The sequence below is a fragment of the Dermochelys coriacea genome, chromosome 2 (genome assembly GCF_009764565.3).
Source record: "Dermochelys coriacea isolate rDerCor1 chromosome 2, rDerCor1.pri.v4, whole genome shotgun sequence".
NCBI lineage: Eukaryota > Metazoa > Chordata > Testudines > Dermochelyidae > Dermochelys > Dermochelys coriacea.
In genome coordinates, this window is record NC_050069.1 from 263,234,403 (window position 1) to 263,258,206 (window position 23,804).

At 47.4% G+C, this 23,804-nt stretch overlaps 1 protein-coding gene across 9 annotated transcripts in view; it reads left to right on the top strand.

The window, feature by feature from the left end:
* The first annotated feature begins 4,462 nt into the window (after nucleotides 1-4,462).
* The window catches only part of NKTR (natural killer cell triggering receptor), an 82,357-nt gene continuing 63,015 nt past the window's right edge, over nucleotides 4,463-23,804 (top strand). For 5 of the 9 annotated variants that reach the window (XM_038389694.2, XM_038389699.2, XM_038389700.2 and 2 more), the window contains exons 1-2: nucleotides 4,463-4,620; nucleotides 8,967-9,061. In XM_038389694.2, coding sequence (XP_038245622.1) covers nucleotides 9,004-9,061 — 58 coding nt within the window. In that variant the 5' untranslated portion in view covers nucleotides 4,463-4,620; nucleotides 8,967-9,003. The remainder of the gene's footprint in view (nucleotides 4,621-8,966; nucleotides 9,062-23,804) is intronic. The other 4 variants (XM_038389696.2, XM_038389698.2, XM_038389695.2 and 1 more) reach the window with 2 other exon arrangements.

Sequence of the window (23,804 nt, forward strand, 5' to 3'; positions counted from 1 at the left end):
TAGGGCCAGATTTATCATATTTACTCATGTTTAGTGAAATGACACTTTGCAAGTTGGTCTTACAAACCTGTAAAAGTACACAACAATTGAATCCCCAGTGGGACTACAGTGCATAGTAATGTATCACTAAACATGAGTCAAGATGAAAAAATCTGATCTTTTGTTTAGTGAGGTGCTCAGAAATAGTGATGAAGGCCATAAAGACTGTATATAACCAAAATCCAACAAATTCTGTCACAATTTTATTTCTGACTTCTAAAATATCTTTTTGTTTCCATCTTGCCACTGTTCACTCCTAGTATGTTTGTTATCTAAGGTTGCCAGGAGACTTCTGAACCCTCCTCTCCAATGTGAACTTCAAAACAGTTCTCATCTCCGGGCTAGATTCTACAATGGGCTCTCATTTGTGCTACCTTTGAAGAGCATCTGGAAGTGGGTCACCAAGTGCGAAGGCAAAAGCTCACCTCTCAGATGGTGTGGTTATTACTGTGAGCATATTTCATCAGTGGTCAGAGCTCTGCCCTGGTTACTTCTTTCTGGGTGCAATACAAGGTGTTGGCCACTGTAAGAATAGGAATCAAGATACTGTGATGCATGTGACTGTACAGATGAAATGATGGAATAAATATGGGAGACTATGCTTATACCTACATTTAGTCTCTGAGCATTCCCAAAGTGAAGCAGCTCTTTCTGGACGTATGAGTGGGCTGATACGGGAACACACAGAGAAGACTAAGAAGATAAAAGTTGGCAGAGGGGTTTAGTAACAGCATAATATAAAAATGTAGGGCTTGTCTAGACTCGGGAAACTTGCACTGGTGTAACTACACCAGTCAAATCCCTAATGTGAACACAGTGTTTTTGGTATAAACAGGGCTTGTGACCTACTGGAATAAGGTGCATCAGTAGAAGCCTCATCTTGTACTTGTGCAGAGCACTTACACAGGGCTTTGCACACATACAGTTATGTTGATACAACTCACCCTCCCCTCTCCCCCCATTGACAAGATCATAGATCTCATAGGAAAACATTAGGAACAATACAAGCAATGATATGTTCAGGGCAACTGTTAACAATGCTGTATTTTTGGTGCATGATGGTAATGATTTGTAAAAGTGCTTATTCTTCCCAAATAAACAGCCATAAACAAAGAATAAGGGACTCAACTGGTTCTATTTTACACCAACAAGGCATGATCCTCATGCAGGCAACATTGGCAGCCCACTCATTTGGGGGAAAAGCCCCTTGTAATGGATGAGAGGAAATGACACGTTTCATGACACTGCATGCATGTGTCCTCTTCCCAGATCTACTGTTAATTCTCTAGTGAGCATCATACTGACCAACGTTTTCAAATTAATTTCAGGGAGATTTGTGGTGGTACTTAATTTACTAATAAATTGAAGAAGGAAAGACAATCCCATGTGCATCCTGGCCTCCCTTGAGGATGGCAGGGAAGGGGGGAGGGGAACTAGCTAGGAACCTGTTTAATAATCTGAAGAACTCCGTGACATTCTATACTTGGGGGAGCATGCTGTAATCTCCCTATTCCTCATTTTCATATAATCACGATCTTACGTATAAAGCACGCCTTGTAAGGTATCAGGGGAAAGGTTATGATCTGCTAAAAGTCATTTCTCTATCCATAGATGTGTATCATTAATGCATATGAAGTTATGAGAATTGTGTAGTATGGTTGTTACTAAAACATACTGTAAACTGGGGGAATCAGCCAGATATTAGGTCCCCAAAGGCAACAGCAAGGAAAGTAATCAAAGCGCAGGCCAGGTGTCAAACAACCCATCAACAGCCATTGTCTAGCAAGGGAGCTACAATGCAATGACTCACCTGCATGAGGCCACACCAGGGGAATTGCTCAACCTTGCTTGGAAAGACTCAGTAATGCTCACCTGACTCTGAACGGGTTGGGGGGCAAAGCCAAGAGGGAGGAAAGGACCTGATAAAAGGAAGAGACTTTGCCATGCTCTTCCTCTCTCTTCCACCTCCATCTACAGGCTGGACCACACCAAGTGACTTAAGCGCTGATCAAAGGGGAGACCCTGACTGAAGAGCAACCAGCCAGCCTGTGGTGAGAAGCATCAAAGTTTGTAAGGACATTGAAAGTGTTAAGATCAGCTTAGAATGCATTTTGTTTTTATTTCATTTGACCAAATCTGACTTGTTATGCTTTGACTTATAATAACTTAAAACCTATCTTTCATAGTTAATAAATTTGTTTATTCTACCTGAAGCCGCGCGTTTGGTTTGAAGCATGGCAGAGACTCCCCTGGGGATAACAAGCCTGGTACATATCAATTTCTTTGTTGAATTGACAAACTCATAAGCTTGCAGTGTCCCAGGCATAACTGGACACTGCAAGATGGAGGTTCCTAGGGTTGTGTCTGGGACCGGAGCTATTGGCTAGGGTCATTCAGTTGCAAGTATCTGGGAGCAGCTTACATGCCAGAGGCTGTGCGGGACCAGCCCAAGAGTGGGGGTTCTCATAGCAGAGCAGGGTAAGGCTGGCTCCCGAAGTCAAGAATTGGAGTGACCTAGCAGATCACTGGGCCGGATAGAACCCGAGGGGAACGTCACACTCCCCCTCCCCTCCCCTCCCCACCATTAGTGTGAATTGAAACAGAGTGGTAATAGCTGGGGATACAGGACTGACCCTTGGCCAGGGGCACGGGAAAAATGGAGGGAGAGGGGGGCAAAGTACAGGCTTTACTCTGTCTCTATGTACGTACGTCTCATGGGCAGGGGGAGGGCTGCTGGGCAAAGTAGCTAGAGCAGTGCCCGTGAGGGAAGGCTGGACCGGGCGGGGGGAGGTGGGGTGAGCCTGGCAGTGCAGGGTTGCATGGAAATGGGAAGAAGACAGCAAATCAGCCAGCTGTAATTATTGGGGTTACTCTGTACCCCAACCCCCTAGAGCGTCAGTAGTATGCCCAGTGTACTGCGTCTTGGAGGCAAACACGGCAGGTGGTTCAGCAGCTTGGTCTTACAGACACTAGCCCTGGTGGATCCCAATAATCACTCAGACACATGGCTGAAGGAAAGGTTTTTACTAGGGGTGGCAGGACAGGGAACGTTGCAGACACCCCAGATACAGAGGTTTAAACAGCTACAGTTCAAAGCGAGCAAGAACAATTCCGGACTGGGCTCAGGCCAGCCCAAGGGAGAGTCAGGTCTCTCCAGGCCTAGAGCTTGGGGTATCCTCTCCAGTCCAGTCTCTATTCCACATTTGTGGGTTTCCAAGCCAGGCTTTAGTATCTCCGCTTTGGGTCCTTTGCAGTGCTGCTGCTCCCCCATAAGCCCCACACAGACCTGTACGTGGCTATGATGGCCGGCAGTCACACACACCCTGGTCTACATGCAGCTTTGTCCACAGTTCCCAGGGTTTCTCTGCAGCTCCATGCTCCCCTATGGCTCTCACATCCAACAGAGCCCAGCTTCACCCGGGTTCAGGACCTTACCCTTCCCTTCACTTGGCCAGGGGAAAGGGATGTGCAACGGGGAAGGGGCTGGTGTAGGTTGACCAGACAGCAACTGTGAAAAAACAGAACGGGGGCAATAGGCACCTATATAAGAAAAAGTCCCCAAAAATGGGACTGTCCTTATAAAAACGGGACATCTGGTCACCCTAGTCTGGTGGGAAACGCAGACCCTCCTTTGCTGAGGGGAGTTGCAGTCCCTGCTTTGCTGATCCATCAAGCAGTTACTGGCGTTTATGGGGCCGCTTCGGGGGTGAGGGGACGAGAGGAGGAAAGGGAACAAAATGATAGGGGCTGCCAGGCAAGATCGCAGCTATTGCTACCCCCACCCCATGGGCAAGGGGAGGATGGCCTGCCAGTTCCCCCAGGCACCCCCAAGTTCCCAGTGGGGGTGATGCACCCTTCCAGCCACCACTGAGGGGGAGGGCGGGGGCCACACCCTGCACCATCCCATAAGGAGGGGGCAGCAGGGCAGGGCGATCACTCCCCCCAAATGCCCATAAAGGGTGTCGACTCTCCACCCTCGCTCCCACAAAGAAGGAGCAACAGGGAAGACTCTTACCCCCCCCCCCCACATCCAAATTCCCCCCCAAGGGGGGGGGGGCGCAGAGAAGGATCATAAGCTCATTCCCCCCCCCCCCACTTTCCCCCAAAAGTGGGGGTGGAAAGAAGGGGGTTGTGTTTGCAGGCGAGGAGAACCGAGCCCAGGGCGGGGGAAGACGTGGGGCACGAGAAGGGGCTGCGGGTGTGTAGCGGGGGAGGGGCGCTTATGAAACCTGCCCCCCCGCCCCGCCACCTCCCTTTACTGCTCTCGCCCCCGGCCCGCTCACGCCTCCTCACAGGAGCGGGAGCGACCGTTGGGGCAGAGGCGCGCGCGCGCGACGGGGGGCGCGGGGAGGGCGAAGCGCGAGCTTGCCTCTGGCCCCGGGCGCGTGCGCAGGCCGGCCGGGCGCGGTGGCGAGCGCCGCGCACGTGAAGAAGGCAGGGGGCGGGGGCGCGCGGGAGAGGCGAGGCGAGGCGAGGCGAGTCAGCCCGTTAATGACGTTCGGGGCCGGTGGCTCCGGCTGTGGCGCCTCACGCGGGGCGGGGAGGAACCGGGGAAGGGAAACAAAGCGGAGGAGCGGCCAGGTAAGGACGCAGCTGCGGCTGATCTCCCCCTAAGGGGGAGGGGAGACCGCCTGGTTCCCACGGGGTCACCCCCTAACTGCTGGGGGGGGGGGGGGGGCACGGGAGGCCTGTTAGTTCCCACGGGGTCGCCCTTCTAGTCACCACGGAGGGTGGGGTCCTCACTCCCCCTTCTTGTGAGGGGAGACAGCAGGAAAGTGCCTCCCCCCCCCATGTTACTATCGGGGGCGGTGTCTTCTCCAGCTCCACACATGTGGGGGGGGGCAGCAAGGCAGGGGCTCACTCCCCCCAGATTCCACTAAGGGGTGTGAGCAGGAAGGGGTCTGGTTCTTCACTCCCCCAGAGGAAGAGCTCCCCCCCCCCCCCCACACACACACACACGGGCACCCAAACTTCCCCGAAGTGGGGGTGGGGCAGCAGGACCACACCTCCCCCCCCCCCAGCTTCCTCGCTCCCCCAATTCCCGGGGAAGGAGGCGGGGGCAGCAGCCGGAGCCCCTCACTCTTTCTCCACGGTGCCAGCACCGACGTGGGAGCAGGATCCCCCCCAAACCTGCTCCCCGGGACGTGGGGGCAGGAGTCGAGGGTCTTCGCCCCCCGCCCTTCCCATTGACCAAGCGGCGTCTGCGCCCCACTGAGTCTCAGGCACTGGGGTGGGCAGGGCTCAGGGGCCTCCCCCCGCCTCGCCAGGGAGAGGTAAACCTTTGGGGGGGGCGGGTCCCCATTGCTGGGAGGGGAGGGGGCTGTCTGCCCGGGGGGGGGGCGGGGACTTGGGGCGATGTCGGGCCGGGTGCTCGTAGAGCAGGGAAACGAGCCCGGGGGGGGGGGCTGTGGGGGCAGGGCGCGTGTGGAAGAAGCGCCGCTCAGGAGACAGCGACCCGAGCCCCCTCCCTTGGTTACCGCTGCCCTCGCTCTGCCACATCACGGGCCGGGCGGCAAACGGGACACGGGCGTGTTCTCGCGGGATTACAGCGTGGACTCCGTTCCCGGGGCGGGGGCGCGCCTCACCGGCGGGGGCGCGCGCAGTGCCTGGGACCCTGCGGGGACGCGGCGGGGCGGGGCCAGCCAAGCCAGTTCATGTCGGCCAGATGGTTCCCACGGGGTCATTCCCTTTTTCCCGCGTGGGCAGGCCTGTTCCTTCCCACAGGGTCACCCCCTAGTCCCCATTGGGGGTCACCCCTCCAGTCACCACACAGAGGGAGGGTGGGATTCTCACCCTCACCTTCCTCCATGGAAGAGGTATTGAGAAAAGCCCCCCCCCCCCCCCACACACACACGCATTCCCATAGGAGGTAGTTTCAGAGTGGTAGCCCTGTTAGTCTGTATCAGGAAAAAGAATGAGGAGTACTTGTGGCACCGTAAAGACTAAATTTGTTAGTCTCTAAGATGCCACAAGTACTCCTCGCTCTTTTTTCATAGGAGGTAGTGTCTTCCCCTAGCTCCATATGTGTTCCTATAAGGGGAGGGGCAGTAAGGCAGGGCACTCCCTCCCTCCTAAATTCCTCTGAAGGGTGTGTGGAGAAGAGTCCTGACTCTCCATCCAGCTCCTACAAGGTAGGAGCAGTGAGAAATTATCTTAACCCCCTTGTGACAGGATGTAGTCCCTAGGGATGAGGAAGAGGCCAGAAAGACCTTGGTAGGTTTAGCCCCACATCTCTGGCCTTGTCAATCATGCATGAAAGAGGGGAAACTGCAGTGGGGACGGGGAGGAGCAAGATCGCCCTAAAGCATCAGACTGCAGGAGCGGGTTGCCGATGGTGCAGAGGGAAGATTTAGGCAGGAGACCTTCTCTTGACCCTGAGAATAGTAGAGCGGACTCTCAGGATAAGACAGATAGGCTGAGCTTGCCACAGAGACCCAACCAGAGTGATTTACCCAAACCCGTAACTTAAGGGACTGGGTTGTTGGCAGCACTGTAGACTCACTACCTTCCTTCTTCTGAGACCTCAGGGAGAGAGTATCCCTGAAAGTGTGGGGTGTGGTTTTGCTCCCTTTTTGCTCCCCAGCTGGAGAGAGTGTTAAGGAGGCTAACAAGGGGTCGCTCCCCCTCCCCCCCCCTTGTGAATAATAGGGAAGTGGGGCTGGTGGTGTGACCACACATGTAGATAACTGGGTATGGTCAGGTTCCCTGACGAAGGAACAGTCAAGGACTCTGCTGTATCCCCCCTACCACCACCCAAATTATTCAAAATGCGGGGAGAAGGGCAGCAGTAGGGGAAGATAATAACTCACAACATATTTAATCCCCCAAAGGGGGCAGCAAGGACAAAGTATAACCTCCCCAGAAACCCAGATTCCTTGCTTTCCCCTCACCCCCAATTCCTAAGGGAGGAGGGGTCAGCAAGCAGAGCCCTCACTCTTCCTCCGCAGTATCTTTACCATAGTGGGAGCAGGGTCCCCAAACCTTGCCCCGTATTGTCACTGATGTGGAGACAGGAGTCTAGGGTCTTTGTTCCCTCCCCCCCAATTCCCAGTGATCTAAGTGGTGTCTGCTCCCCACTTCTAATTCACTGGGGTGGGTCAGAGGGCAGGGGCCCTCTTGCCCCCTATTTGCCAGGGAGAGGTGCTCTTTTCTGTTCAGAACAGTAAACCTTTATCTGATGCTGTGTCTCATCTGGGTACAGCACTAGTCATTGCTGTGGGGCAGAGGAGGGTGTTGCTGTGCCTGGGGTTGGCAGTGAGACTGTGTGATTGTTCTCACAGGATTACAGTTGGAATCTGCTCTCTCCTCTCCTGGTGTGCTCAACGAGGAGGGAGTGGAGGGCATGGGCACGTCCCTCCTGGATACAGGTGCAGGGTGTGGTGGTGAGCCCAGTGCCTGTGATGAGAGGAGAGTGTGTGTGGAACAGTGGGGACACACAGGAGTGGGAGGTGGAAGGAGGACAGGGGACTAAGTCAGCCAGTTTAATGGTGTTTGGGGCTAGTGGCTGGAGCTGCTGCTCCTCACAAGGGGGAATGGGAATAAAGTGCAGGAGCTGCCATGGAAGGATGCAGCTACTGCTAATTCTGCGCGGTGGGGGAGGGAGGCCTACTAGTTCCTATCGGGTCACCCCAAATTCCCAGTGAGGCAATGTCACCATTTCAGCCAGAACTGAGGGTTGTTGGGGTCATCACCCTCACCTTCCTGCAGGGGCATGCAGAGAAATTTAACTTTGACCCCTTTCTGCGGAACCCCCTCCGCCTCCAGCAGGAGCTCACTCTTCCCTCCCCTGCTGCTCCCGGCTCCGGTACATAGGACCTCACTTTTCCCTCCTCTGCTCCCCCTCACTCCAGGAAGGCGCTTGCTCTTCTCCTAGCAGCCCAGGCCGCCACCGTGGGGCTGGAGAAGTTCTGTGCTGCTGCTGATTATTGGGGAAGGGGATGTCCCTTCTTCCCCCCTCCCTCCCCTGTGCATATCCCTGCATTTCTGTAAGGGGGAGGCAGCAGGAAAGGGCCTCCCTAACTCTTCAATGACACATTCCCAAGTGGGGCAGTGTATTCCCTAAACTCCATACCCTTTCCTATAAGGGGGGACTGCAAGGCAGGGGGCTCACTCCTCTCAAATTCCCCTAAAAGGTGTGTGTTGAAGGGACCTAACTCACCATCCTATCTCCTACAGAGTGGGGGCAGCAGGGAATGATCTTAACTCTCCTCCATATTTCCCCCAAAAGGGTGCAGCAGGGTAGGAGTTGAACTCTCCCTCCAAATTCACCAAAAAAGTGGGGGGATAGGGAAAGATCTTAACCCCACACACACCCAAATACCCCCTAAAGTAGGGGAAGCAGCGGGGAAGGACTTAGCATTGCCATGTACTCAGATTCCTTGCTTCCCCACCCCAAATTTCCGAGGAAGGGGCAGTAAGCAAAGTTCTCACCCATCTTTTGCAGTATTTGTACCAAAGTGGAGCAGGTTTCCCAAACTTGCCCTCAATTCTGAATGATTTGGGGGCAGGAGTTTACATTCTTTGCTCCTCCGAATTTCCAGTGATCAAAAAGGAGTCTGTTCTTCCATTCCAGTTCCCTGTGGTGGGTAAGAGGGCAAGGGCCCACTTCGCTCCCTACTTGTCAGTGAGAGATACTCATCGTTATTAATAATAATAAACCTTTATTTCATTTTGTCTCATCTCATTAAAGCACGAGTCATTATTGGCTGCTTTTGGAGGATGGGAGATGTGAGGTGCTGTTGTTTTCAGGATTGAAAATGATACAATGTTGTTGTTTCTGTCCCTTCTTGGCATGGGAGGGAGCCCTGGCTCAGTTTGGGGACTGTAATACAAGGACTTGACTAGAATAGGATAGAGTCCCTCACTGGGGCAGGATCTTAAAGATGTACTGCATGTCTCCTGGTTTATTCTTTCTCTTCTGTGTCAAGGTGGCGAGGAGGAGAGGGGCTGGAGCTCTCTGCTGCCATGGGGGCTCAGGACCGGCCTCAGTGCTTCTTTGATATAGAAATAAATCGGGAACCAGGTAAGATTTGGGGCTTTGTGTGACATTTATTTCAGAGTAGCAGCCGTGTTAGACTGTATTCGCAAAAAGAAAAGGAGTACTTGTGGCACCTTAGAGACTAACAAATTTATTTGAGCATAAGCTTTCGTGAGCTACAGCTCACTTCATCGGATGCATTTGGTGGAAAATACAGAGGGGAGATTGATATACACACACAGAGAACATGAAATAATGGGTTTTATCATACACACTGTAAGGAGAAAGAAAAGGAGTACTTGAGGCACCTTAGAGACTAACAAATTTATTAGAGCATAAGCTTTCGTGAGCTACAGCTCACTTCATCGGATGCTGTAGCTCACGAAAGCTTATGCTCTAATAAATTTGAAAGTCTCTAAGGTGCCACAAGTACTCCTTTTCTTTTTGCGAACTATTTATTTATTTATGTTTGCTCAATTTTCTGCTTTAGATATTGGATAGGCTCTTACCACTGATTTAGGCAATCAGCATGTTCCTTGTGGATTTGATCAACTTTATCTAAGATACTTAATATTTCTAATAATTTAATATTCTTTGAAATTTGATGTTGTGTTTAGAATGTCTTTAATAGTACTGTGGAATTTTTCTTTAAACAGGTTTTTTCCTACAGGGGTTTGGTAGGGTTAATAAATGCTCAGTACTTGGAAGGTGAAAAGGACTGTATGGTATAAGTGCTAACAAGTTGAAATGAATAGATTCATAGATACTAAGGTCAGAAGGGACCATTCTGATCATCTAGTCCGACCTCCTGCACAGCGCAGGCCACAGAATCTCACCCACCCACTCCTACAAAAAACCTCACCTATGTCTGAGCTATTGAAGTCCTCAAATCATGGTTTAAAGACTTCAAGGAGCAGAGAAACCTCCCTCAAGTCACCCATGCCCCATGCTACAGAGGAAGGCGAAAAACCTCCAGGGCCTCTCCAATCTGCCCTGGAGGAAAATTCCTTCCCGACCCCAAATATGGCAATCAGCTAAACCCTGAGCATATGGGCAAGATTCACCAGCCAGATACCCAGGAAAGAATTTTCTGTAGTAACTCAGATCCCATCCATCTAATATCCCATCTCAGGGGATTTGGCCTATTTACCCTGAATATTTAAAGATCAATTACTTACCAAAATCCCATTATCCCATCATACCATCTCCTCCATAAACTTATCGAGTAGAATCTTAAAACCAGATAGATCTTTTGCCCCCACTGCTTCCCTTGGAAGGCTATTCCAAAACTTCACTCCTCTGATGGTTAAAAACCTTTGTCTGATTTCAAGTCTAAACTTCCTGGTGGCCAGTTTATACCCATTTGTTCTTGTGTCCACATTGGTGCTGAGCTGAAATAATTCCTCTCCCTCTCCTGTATTCATCCCTCTGATATATTTATAGAGAGCAATCATATCTCCCCTCAACCTTCTTTTAAGTTCTTAAAAGCACTTATCATTTACATGTAAGTGCCATTAGTGGATGGTCTAAAACATCTCTTCCATACCTAGCTCATGGTTCCCTATGAGAAGCAGTATAGTCTGCCAGTATAGGGAGGTCTGAGTTCTAGTCCCAGTTATGCTATGTGAGTTGCTGCACAGTCTTCACCGTCTGTCTCAATTTCCTGATCTGTAAAATGGTAGTATTTGTGTCTACCTCACTGTTATGAGAATTAATGTTTGTAAAGCACTTTGAACTTGTAAAGTGCTGTTCAAATGTTGTGTTACTACCGTTCACTGCCCCAACACACACCCCAAAATAAACATTTTAAAGGGCGATGGCTCCTTTTACTTTCATTTTCTATCTCCCATTTCCCTGAAAGCCTTTAAGTTTAGACTTATCACTGAAATAAAAGTTTCTCTGTTTATACTTCCAAATTTCTGCCATATTTAGGTGTATATTGAAGCCATTTTGCTTGCTTTCACTCTTCCATAAACTCTTCAGGAGCAAAGATTAACTGTTTTCAATAGCTTGTTACAAGAATAAGCTCCCTGCAACATAATTCACAGCTGTATTGTTAGAAGTTCATACTACTGTACATTTTCTAAACTCTGTTTCTGAATAGAAATAAAAAACAGAGCTTCGGTTGTAATACAAAAGTCACAATTCTCCACAACTTTAAATCCACTCTTGTCATAGGATGGGAGCATTCAAAAAATCAAACTCAGAAATAGATCGTGGGGGGAAGGTTACAATTCTGCATCTTTGGTTTCCAGCCTAAATGCCAGGTTTCAGAGTAGCAGCCATGTTCATCTGTATCCGCAAAAATAAATTTGTTAGTCTCTAAGGTGCCACAAGTACTCCTTTTCTTTTTGCTGTCTAAATGCGTTAGTTAAATGGATTTGCACAAGAAAGAAACACGATGCAATTTCCACCCAAAAGCTTTTGCTTATTGATTCTAAGTTCTCTTCCCTCTTCATTTCTCCTATCCTGGGATTTTATTTTGGACCTCATCTTGTGTGTTTTGTTTTTGATCCCTTTCCCTGATTTCCCCTACCTTGTTCAGTCTTCTGATCCCAACTCCACCTGTCTCTTGTTTGCTTTCTGGCCCCATCCTCAGCCATTTGTTTGCATCCGCAAGAGGAGGTAGACTGCCAATGTGACTATCAAGCTAATGGAGGCCTAAACTGCTGCTCCTCTCTTAGAGATTACCTCATATTGCTGGTGCAAATGGAGGAAGGTTGGGTATTAATCCATTCTGTTTCAACTCAGATGTTTGGCTGCACTGAGCAGAGGTGGGGCTTTGACCTCTTTGAGTGGTATGATGTAACTTGTTCCATCTTTAAAATTGAATGATCCTCACAACTGCACAACAATTTTAAAGCTCTGCTGTATTTATTGCGATTGGTTAATATTTTCCTGTGCAAATGCCAACCAGGCTGACTTACAAATTGCGCTAACATTAAGATCAGGAATGATGTATAATGTGATTGTGCAGCACTATATATTGGTACATAATTATTCTTTTTGAATTTATCACTTAATTGTACTTCAGAATGTTAACCTTTTAAATGGAAAGCTAAGTCATAGAACCATAGGGTTAGAAGAGACCGAAAAAGTCATCTAGTCTAACCCCCTGCCAAGATGCAGGATTTGTTGTCTCTCTAAACCAGTGGTACTCAACCTTTCTGTGGGAATAGCATATTCCTATTTCCAGAAGACTGTGGCGGGCGCCAGACACCTTGCTGCCAAAATGCTGCCGAGAAGCGGCAGCAGCAAGAAGCGTCGCCGCCGAAATGCTGCCGAGAGACGGCAACGCTTCTCGGCGGCATTTCGGCTGGAGGTTCTCTGGCGGCTGCGCTCAGCGGCGGCATTTTGGCAGTGCAGTGTCCTGCGGGCGCCCACAACTGCCCCGGCGGGCGCCATTACACCCATGGGCACCACACTGGGGACCCCTGCTCTAAACCATTCAACCATACTCAACACCCTTATAAAAATGAACAGACAATAGTGCTTTCTAGCAGTGAAGATCCCAATTGCAGTATTGGTGCGTGAGACTGTTATGGGTTATTATTTGAGATTAGATAAATATTGCATTTATTTGCAATACCATATCACCCTTAGGAACCCAGTACCTATTTATTCTCTGTACCCCTTTTTATGACATTCAAAATCTGAATTAAATGTAAACTATACAGTGATGTCTGCCTGAATCTACAGATGGCTTGAAACAATGGCTCTCAGAGATATGTACTGCCCTGCCTTGTTCATATCAGGGAGGTATTAATTCAGAAATCTGATGACTGTTTAAATGTCATTATCTGCTTAGCTGTGGATGATTTTAGAAAAATATCAGGTTAGTGTGTTTATTCATCATTATTGGATATAGCAAAGATGTTGGAGCAGGGTGTAGTGACACACCTAAGCTTTCCTGGGTGCCCAAAGCCCCAAACTGTCCATACATTCAAAACCTTCAGCTTTCCCCTGACATGTACTACAAGGCAGTTACTTATTGTCATGATATCTGCAGCAGTTTAAGATATGGGAACAGTATAAAACAAAAGTTGAGTTTAATGTAATATAAAAATAAAGGATACTGTATTTATTGGTCTGAAAGGCAATGTGATGGGGACAGAATTTGAGTGGGGTTCTCTGCCACATTATTAGATCTGTTATATTACACAGTACATTGGGGGGCAGAGCCTTGATCTCATATATAGATAGATAGTATGGGTCTGTACAAATAGCTACGTCCTATTTTTATTTTAGCTACAGGATCTTGAAACGCAGCTTTTTAATCCATGTATTTGTATTGTGCTGTGTGGTGGACTTTATTAGCATGCTTTGGAAATTAGTGTTTTTCAGTACAACCTGAAACTGTAGTTACTCAAAGTAAGTTTTCTCTAGTATGTATTTTTTTTTCAGCACTAATTGCAAAATAAATTGGGAATATAAGCAAGTATGAGAACTTTGCATTTGACAGTAGCGCAGAGAGCTGTTAATAGTGTAGTGTATTTGTTCTTGGTATACTTTTTACCTTTTTTGACAATGTCATGGAAAAAACACTTTTTAAATAATGCAAAATATGTATTTATAGGGACTGACTAGTTGCAATACCTGTTTTCCCAAATAGTCTGGTATACCAGCACATGCACAGTTGAATAACTCCATTTAACATTGTGGTGTTCTAGATTGTGTTTTAAACATGTCAAAGGTTTGTAAAGCTCTGGATAGGAGTATGTGTGGGGTTTTTCTTTTTTCTTTTTCTTTTTATACACTCACAGGTTTCAGTAATTTTTATATGGCATGGCAGGGCAGAGCAATGTTTCCTCTGATTTATTTTTCCCCCGAGTGGTGAATTTAAAGCTGAATAAGCCCGAACTTAATACTTATGACCACAATCCCTTCATCCTCAAGAAAACATACTGTGTTTGCTATTCTTATTTGCTCTGTCTCACTTCTGCTCTATCCCTTAAATTCTACTGAACTTTCCTTATTAATGTTCTCTTTTCTCAATCTCTCTCCCATGTGTTTTCTCTTCATTCATTCCCTCACTCATAGTATAGTATGAAAGAGATGGGATGGGGCAGTCTCCTTTCTGAGCTGACTTGATAAATCTTTGGGGCAAGCTCAATATCTTTCACTGTTTTATATAGAGCTTTGCTCACTGTTAGTGTTTAGTGAAAGACCATAGAGATTTGAAATGAAGCCTAAAGCAAATTGTGGTTAGGAACACAGCAAACTGAAGGCACCAAATTAATCAGAGGTTGAAGCAGAAACTAGGGCTTGGAGAAAATTGATTACTATGGTCTCCCACCTAATTTATTCAGTTATTCAGCAAAAGAGTAATTTTTGACAGTCCTAATCGCTTTCAGGTAGTACTCAAATACATTTATGTTTGTGGGCAGCACAGAAGATAGAAGCATTTATTGGGGATGGGGTTAGTGCTGAGGAAAGAAGAAGTTTTTGTGGGGCTTGAGGGAGACACAAAAAGTGTTTTTTAACTAATAATTTAAATAACAAAGCTATTCATTTCTCTTAATAGAATAACTTATTGTGAAAAAAGAAAAGTAGCCACCCTTTCACTTTTATTGCCATTTAAAATTTTTTGTTTTGGTTAAACTTTTATTCCCATAAAGAAAAGGAGTACTTGTGGCACCTTAGAGACTAACCAATTTATTTGAGCATAAGCTTTCGTGAGCTACAGCTCACTTCATCGGCTGCAACGAAAGCTTATGCTCAAATAAATTGGTTAGTCTCTAAGGTGCCACAAGTACTCCTTTTCTTTTTGTGAATACAGACTAACACGGCTGCTACTCTGAAACCTTTTATTCCCATGAGTTTCAAACTCTGAGGGATTTGTGATCATGCATCTTTTTTATTAAATAATTTAAACTTGGCTTCAAATTGTGTGGTCCTCAGGCTTCTGGCATCATTACACACTAAATGCAGCAGAGTTTGTATACCACTGTCTTGACATTAGGAGCCTATATTTTATTATGAGCCTCCTATTAATGGTAGTATGAGTGTGCTGTAATTTTCCCAGTACTCTGTTTGGTCCAAGAAGGTTTTGAAAGGTGGGTAACAGGGAGATTTGCAGCTCAGATTGGATGAGGGAGTTCACTTGGAAAAAAAAGCAACTAGATCCTCAACATTCTTTCTTATAAAAAGAAAAGGAGTACTTGTGGCACCTTAGAGACTAACAAATTTATTAGAGCATAAGCTTTCGTGAGCTACAGCTCACTTCATCGGATGCATTTGGTGGAAAAAACAGAGGGGAGATTTATATACACACACAGAGAACATGAAACAATGGGTTTATCATACACACTGTAAGGAGAGTGATCACTTAAGATAAGCCATCACCAGCAGCGAGGGGGGGGAGGAGAAAGGAAAACCTTTCATGGTGACAAGCAAGGTAGGAAGAAAAGGAGTACCGGTGGCACCTTAGAGACTAACAAATTTATTAGAGCATAAGCTTTCGTGAGCTACAGCTCACTTCAGAAGTGAGCTGTAGCTCACGAAAGCTTATGCTCTAATAAATTTGTTAGTCTCTAAGGTGCCACCGGTACTCCTTTTCTTTTTGCGAATACAGACTAACACGGCTGCTACTCTGAAGCAAGGTAGGCTAATTCCAGCAGTTAACAAGAATATCTGAGGAACAGTGGGGGGTGGGGTGGGGAGGAGAAATAACAAGGGGAAATAGTTTTACTTTGTGTAATGACTCATCCATTCCCAGTCTCTATTCAAGCCTAAGTTAATTGTATCCAGTTTGCAAATTAATTCCAGTTCAGCAGTCTCTCGTTGGAGTCTGTTTTTGAAGCTTTTCTGTTGAAGGATAGCCACTCTTAGGTCTGTAATCGAGTGACCAGAGAGATTGAAGTGTTCTCCAACTGGTTTTTGAATGTTATAATTCTTGACGTCTGATTTGTGTCCATTCATTCTTTTACGTAGAGACTGTCCAGTTTGGCCAATGTACATGGCAGAGGGGCATTGCTGGCACATGATGGCATATATCACATTGGTAGATGCGCAGGTGAACGAGCCTCTGATAGTGTGGCTGATGTGATTAGGCCCTATGATGGTATCCCCTGAATAGATATGTGGACAGAGTTGGCAACGGGCTTTGTTGCAAGGATAGGTTCCTGGGTTAGTGGTTCTGTTGTGTGGTGTGTGGTTGCTGGTGAGTATTTGCTTCAAATTGCGGGGCTGTCTGTAAGCAAGGACTGGTCTGTCTCCCAAGATCTGTGAGAGTGATGGGTCGTCCTTCAGGATAGGTTGTAGATCCTTGATGATGCGTTGGAGAGGTTTTAGTTGGGGGCTGAAGGTGATGGCTAGTGGCGTTCTGTTATTTTCTTTGTTGGGCCTGTCCTGTAGTAGGTGACTTCTGCGTACTCTTCTGGCTCTGTCAGTCTGTTTCTTCACTTCAGCAGGTGGGTATTGTAGTTGTAGGAATGCATGATAGAGATCAGCGGCACTGCGATGGGTACCCGCATGGCCCCACAGTATGCCAACATTTTTATGGCTGACTTAGAACAATGCTTCCTCAGCTCTCGTCCCCTAATGCCCCTACTCTACTTGCGCTACATTGATGACATCTTCATCATCTGTACCAATGGAAAAGAAGCCCTTGAGGAATTCCACCATGATTTCAACAATTTCCATCCACCATCAACCTCAGCCTGGACCAGTCCACACAAGAGATCCACTTCCTGGACACTACGGTGCTAATAAGCGATGGTCACATAAACACCACCCTATATCGGAAACCTACTGACCGCTATTCCTACCTACATGCCTCTAGCTTTCATCCAGATCATACCACTTGATCCATTGTCTACAGCCAAGCTCTACGATATAACCGCATTTGCTCCAACCCCTCAGACAGAGACAAACACCTACAACATCTCTATGATGCATTCCTACAACTACAATACCCACCTGCTGAAGTGAAGAAACAGATTGACAGACCATTCTTTCTGATGTATTTATATTACTATAGCACCTAGGAGCTCTAGTGATGGACAGTGACCCCCATTGTGCTGTAGGTATCCTGTGAAAGTGAAAGCTCTGAAGGACCACCTAACTAAAACTGGCTGAAATATTCATTGCAGATTTATTTGCAAACAGTTCATATTTAGCTAACTTATTTTTACTTGTTCAGATAGGCTTTATATGTTGTTCACAAACTGTTCATAGTAATGACAGGTTTCAGAGTAGCAGCCATGTTAGTCTGTATTCGCAAAAAGAAAAGGAGTACTTGTGGCATCTTAGAGACTAACAAATTTATTAGAGCATAAGCTGAAGTGAGTCTCTTGTTGGAGTCTGTTTTTGAAGCTTTTTTGTTGAAGGATAGCCACCCTTAGGTCAGTAATCGAGTGACCGGAGAGATTAATATATCAATCTCACCTCTGTATTTTCCACCAAATGCATCCGATGAAGTGAGCAATAGCTCACGAAAGCTTATGCGCAAATAAATTTTTTAGTCTCTAAGGTGCCACAAGTACTCTTTCTTTTTGTTCATAGTAAATAATCCTTCCATATCCATAATTTGCTATTCAAGCTCTGTGGTTAGTCACCAAAGTCGTGGCATGTTTTCTGTTCTCTAATTGGATGATCTAATCTTTATAACAGGAAGAGAAGTTAAATACATTTTTGGGGTGTTGATTCAGTCAGAAAGAAGGAGGGAGCACTTCAGAAAGTTGATAGGCGTAGGAAAATTGAGGATACTAAACATTTTCTTACCTACTTTGCAAGAGAGAGAGAACCTTGTATATGGCTGTGGACTCTAGGTTTAAAATGGGTTCCTTCCTGTCTCGGGAGAGAAAGATAAAAACTAAGTTTATTGGCTATCAAACAGATTTCACGTACACTTTTTGCTTGTTAAATTCATACCAATAATTGTGTGTGCATTTATGTGTATTGTCCTAGCTGTAAAGGTTGCTGAAAGATCCTTGTCTGACTCACTTATTTGCCTGCATTGGTGGGAGCTCTTTTTTTCACAATGACAAGTGATAAAACTGTGCAACTTGTATGATATGTTATCAGCCCCCCAATGGATACCTAGATGTATACAAAACTGCATGATGCACGATCAGAGTAAGGTATATATTTAGATAAAGCAGGGTGAATTGTAGCATAGCTTATGTGGAGGAGAACTGTCAGGGTTCCCTCCCCACTCTGAACTCTAGGATACAGATGTGGGGACGCGCATGAAAGACTCCCTAAGCTTCTTTCTACCAGCATAGGTTAAAAACTTCCCTAAGGCATAAATCTTTCATTGTCCTTGGATGGATACTGCTGCCACTACCAAGTGAGTTAGACAAAGATTCAGGAAAAGGACCACTTGGAGTTCCTGTTTCCCTAAAATATCCCCCCAAGCCCCTTCACCCCCTTTCCTGAGGAGGCTTGAGAATAATCTACCAACCAAATAGGTAAACCAGGTGAGCACAGACCAGATCCTTGGGTTTTTAGGACTCTAAAAACCCATCAGATTCTTAAAAGAAGAATTTTATTAAAAAAAATAAAGTAAAAGAATCAGCTCTGTAAAATCAGAATGGAAGGTAACTTTACAGAGTAACAAAAGATTTAAAACACAGAGGAATTCCCCTCTAGGTTTAACTTCAAAGTTTCAAAAAACAGGAATACACCTCCCTCTAGCAAAGGAAAAATTGACAAGCTAAAACAAAAGATAACCTAACGCGCCTTGCCTTGTTTACTTACACTTTTTGTAATATCAGAGACTCGTTTCAAGATTGTGTGCAGGAGATGGATTTCCCTGAACTTGTGCCTCTCTGCCTCCCGAGAGAACACCCACACAAACCACAAAACAAAAACCTTGCTCCACAGATTTGAAAGTATCTTCTCTCCTTATTGGCCCTTTTGGTCGGGTGCCAACCAGGTTATCTGAGCTTCTTAACCCTTTACAGGTAAAGGAGGGATTTTATGTTACCCTTAGCTGTATGTTTCTGACAAGAGCCTTTTTCATTGTCACTGTGTGTTGTGTAAGGTCAAGCTTATCCTTTGACATAGAAAAGATGTACTATGAGCACACTCACCTGTGTCTTTATGACTCCCAGAGCTACCTTCACAAAAGGAGTTAGGTGTCTAAATCCCACAATCAGGCTCCTTTGGGATTCACAAAACCCTTGCTCCGCTGCCACAAAACCCTGTAGGTGCCTAAAATTGCTCAGCGTATATATTTTTGCAGTAGACATCCAGAGGCAAAAGCATAGGCGCCTAGGGAATATGTACACTGCAACCTCATTCTAGGCATCCAGACACCTAAGCCCCAGTGTGATGCAAGAACTAGAGGAAGATAAGTGGTGGAATGCCTAACTCACTCAGAGTATGCTTACCAGATCAGGCCCTCATAGGTGAATTTGTACAAAACATACAGGGGGAACGGGGAGAACTTTTAGCCCAGTAGTTAGGGTACATAACTGGGATGTGGGAGACTCCTGGTTCAAGTCCCCCTCTGTCTGAGGTGGAGAAGGGATTTGAACTGGGATCTGTCACCTCTCAGGTGAGTTGTCTAGCCTTCGGATAGCGGATATTTTGTTGTGGGTGATCCCTCGATCTCTCTTGTTGAAGCTGTTCTGCTGTGGATAAATAATTAAAAAGCCAGTGGAGCAGGAGGACTCGATCCTGGGTGTACCACTTCCCAGGTGAGTCTCAAGCCACCAGACTACAGAGTCAGTCTCATGTTTGTGCTTGCTCGCACTCTCTCTGGCCCAGTGACTTTTTAAATTACACCTCTACTCCGATATAACGCAACTCGATATAACGCGGGTTCGCATAAAATGTGGTAAAGCTCCAACATGCTTCTCTGAGCAGCATGTTAAGGGGGCTGGGCTGGGGCAGAGGGGTTGGATAAGGAGTAGAGGGTCTGGGGGGCAGTCAGGATCTGGGAGGCAGGAGCTGTGGGGGGGCACTTTTGGGGGCCCCACAGTCCCAGAGTGGCCCGGGGGATTGGCGGGGGGCCAGGAGCAGCCCGCTCTGCTTCCCTCGTCCCAGCCCCAGCCGTGTTGCTCGGGGGAGGGGGCTTGGGGGAAGGGATCCCCCTGCACTCACCAGCAGCAGCGGTGGAAGCAGAGCAGCCCAACCGCAGCCCACTCCACTCTGCAAGCTCCCAGCCACAGGGCTCCGGTTCCCATCACCAGTGAGTGCAGGATCTTTCCCCAAATCCCCCTCCTCCCCCAAGCGACATGGCTGGGGCCGGGGCAAGGAAAGCGGAGCGGGCTGGGGCCGTGTCACTCCGCTTCCTGCCGCCAGTGAGCACGGAGGGCATCCTTTCCCTAACCTCTCCGCACTCACCGGCAGCAGGAAGCGGAGCGCCGCGGCTGGGAGGTGATGGAGTGGAGTGGGCTGGGGCCGGTGAGTGCCTGTGAGGGGGAGGGGAGCGTGGATAGGGGTCAGAGCAGTCAGGGAGCAGGGGGGCTGGGTAGAGGGTGGGGTCGAATAGGGACGGGGGTCTTTGGAGGGGGCAGTTAGGGAACAAGGAATGGGGGGCCAAAGCAAGTTCGATGTAACGCGGTGAGATTTTTTTTTGTCTCCCAAGGACCGCATTATATCGGGGTAGAGATGTATTTATCCACTGTGGTGAAGGTGTCTCTCAGGTGAAGGGGAGCTTAAACCAGGGATCTCCCACATACCAAGTGGGTACCCTAACCACTAAAATTTGTGAAGGAGCTGCTTCTCCTCAAAACTGCACGGGCACCTAACTCCAAGACAGGTTTTGTAGCTGAGAATCCCCAGCAGAGGGAGGCATCTCCCTGCATCCTGGATTTAAGAGCCAAACTCCTTGGGAAGGGTGGGGTTTAGGACACACACCTTGCCTTTGCATCTCCCATTGGCTAACTTAGGCGGGGAGCCACCTAGAATGCTCATTTTTGTGAATCCTCTTCTGAAGGGCCTAGCCCTTTCCATCCATTATATATGGAACCTAGGCACCTAACTCGGGTTTTGTGAATCCCAGTGATTTTTCTGGCCCATTAAAAGTTAGGCCTGGTGATAAGCCTAGCGATGCTGAGTAAGTTCCTTTGTGAATTTAGTCCTCAAAGTCAAGGCAATCCAGCAAACAATGCTTTTGAAAGGGTATATGGCTAAAAGTACTGCTGGGATCACCTTACCTTAATTCTGAATGTCGGTTTTATGTTGTGCATTATAATATGCAAGAGCTTCAGGTGAAGCAAAAGTTTTCCTGACACCAGATGATCACTTTTTACTTATTAATTAACCCAGAGTATGTATTAATACCTGCGGGGGGAAGAAACAGCTGCTCATCTCTCTCTATCAGTGTTATAGAGGGCAAACAATTTATGAGTTTACCCTGTATAAGCTTTATACAGGGTAAAACAGATTTATTCAGTGTTTTGACCCCATTGGGAGTGGGCATCTGAGTGTCAAGGACAGACACACTTCTGTGAGCTGCTTTCAGTTAAACCTACAGCTGTTAGGCGACGTGGTTCAGACTTGGGTCTGGGTTTGCAGCAGGCCAGCCGGGTGTGGCTCAAACCAAGCAGGGCACTGAAGTCCTAAGCTAACTAGGCAGGAAAGCAGGAGCAGAAGTAGTAGTCTTGGCACATCAGGTGGCAGCTCCCAGAGGATTTCTGTGAACCAACCCATCACAGTGGCGCAGCGAGCAAGGTCTGTGCACGGCTGATTGCTTTGAGATACTGGTAGTGAGTTTTAAGTGTGGTGGCTGGAGAACAGATAAAGTGGTTACTGGTTTGTTATTTTCTGTTTGCTTATTTCGGGTTAGGGAAGTAGGGACAGAAAAGGAAGCAAAATAAATAAAGAGTGAAGATCAGAACAAGCTAGAACCACGCAGGTTGCAAATTACCCAGAAAGGCTGAACACTGGGCACTGTGAAAGTCTCGGTTAACTAAGAATCCCCGGAGCTGAGTGCATCCCAGTTTCAGTGAATTGCAGAGGGGTGTGGCCCAGCACAAGGAAGCAGAAAAATAACTGCCAGTGAAGTAGCTAATAAACTAGAGCTGGCTAGACTGGAAGCAAAAGAGAAAGAAATTGACCAAAAGAGACGGATAGAATTAAGACAATTAGAAATTAATGCTGCGGAGGCAGAAACAGCCAGGGTGGAAGCTGCCCACAAGAGAGCTATGGAGGCCCAGAAGAGGCTGCCCACAAGAGAGCTATGGAGGCCCAGAAGCATGAACTGGCTGTTATGGAGTTGAAGAGACAAATCCTTCCATCTGCTGGCTCCACTTCCCCAAAAATCACAAATGGGAGCGACTATGTCCCCAGTATGATGAATCCAGCAATATTGTTGAATATTTCATCACCTTTGAGAGACTGTGCACCCTCCATGCGATCCCTGAAGACCAAAAGATGACCACATTGATAACAAAATTGACTGGCAGAGCTCTGGACACATCCAATAAGATGCCTACTTATGATGCTTCCAACTATGGTAAATTTAAGGAACTGGTTCCGAACAGTTTTCAGGTTACACCTGAAACCTACAGGGTTAAATTCAGGAGTCTTAAGAGGGGATCTGGATTGAGTATATGGCTTATGTAAATGAAATGAGAGATTTGCTAAATAAGTGGGTGAGGGGGAAAGGCATTACAAGCTTTGAAGGAATGTGTGATCTGGTAACTCTGGTAACTTTGCCCCTGGGAAAAAGGAGGCTGGGCATTCGCCTCCTCATTCCCCTGTTAATTGTCCCAAATTTCCTGAACAAGCAGAGGAGCCCAAGAGGTGCTATCATTGTAAATCCAATGAGCACCTGAGGAATAAGTGTCCCTTGCTGAGTGGAAACAAGCAAGAAACACATGAGCCTACTACTTCTCAGACATAGGCTGTGGCCTCTTTCCACACAGGATTTGTAAAGCTTACTTCCACACAATCAAGCAATGAGCATATGCATGCTAAAATCAATGGGGAAGTACTTCTTGGATTGAGGGACACAGGTGCTGAGATTTCTGTGGTCAGTTGGGACCTGATCTAGGAGAAGGATTTGTTGCCAGGAAAAATGGCAGAATTAGAACTGGTGGGGGGTTACAAAGTCCTTGCACCTTTAGCTAAAGTTCACATGCAAACTAGTCATTTGCAGGCTGAACTGAGTGTTGCAACGGTAGTATGGAATTTTGCACCGTTTCTACTGGGGAATGATTTCTTTAATGTGGAAGAATCTGCCCCAGGGTTGGTTAGCAGTGAGAAGGAATCTTGTGCTAAAAGCTCCAGTGAGGGAGGGGGTGAAGTCGCATGGACTGCTGGGGGAATAGGAGGGTGTCTCTTAGTTTCCTCTGTAGCAGTAAAGCATGCAGCTGTAGGGGCAGGAATGGTCCTAACCAGCTCCTGTAGTCCTGGGGCTCTAGGCAAGTCCCAGAGGGAGGGGCTGAAGGAAGCCAGCTCCTGTCCTGTAATCATCTCCCCAGAGGAGGGGAATATACCACTTTGTAACAGGTGGGCCACTCGAGTTGCTGGCTGCCAGGAAGTTGCAGGTCAGCCGGGGGCAGGACCTGCCCTGGGGTGCACAGAGATATGTGTCTTGAAAGTGGGACTGGGGGTCCTGGTGACGGCTGCAGTGGGTACAGACCCCAAGGACTCTGTAGCTGGAAGCAAGCCCAACCTAAGTGAAAAGGGGGGAATTTTGCTGGCCAGTGAAGGGTCTGTTTTAGCTGGTAGCTGTGAGCCCACAGCTGTACCAGGGTCACCTTCCCTTCTGGGGAACACAGGAGTGTCTGGCCCAGAGGTGAGCCCAGAGGGTGAAGCCCAGACAGAAGGTGTGGGGGAGCCGGAGAGCCCACTCACCTTTTGTAGGGAGGATCTTGCCCAGGAGAAG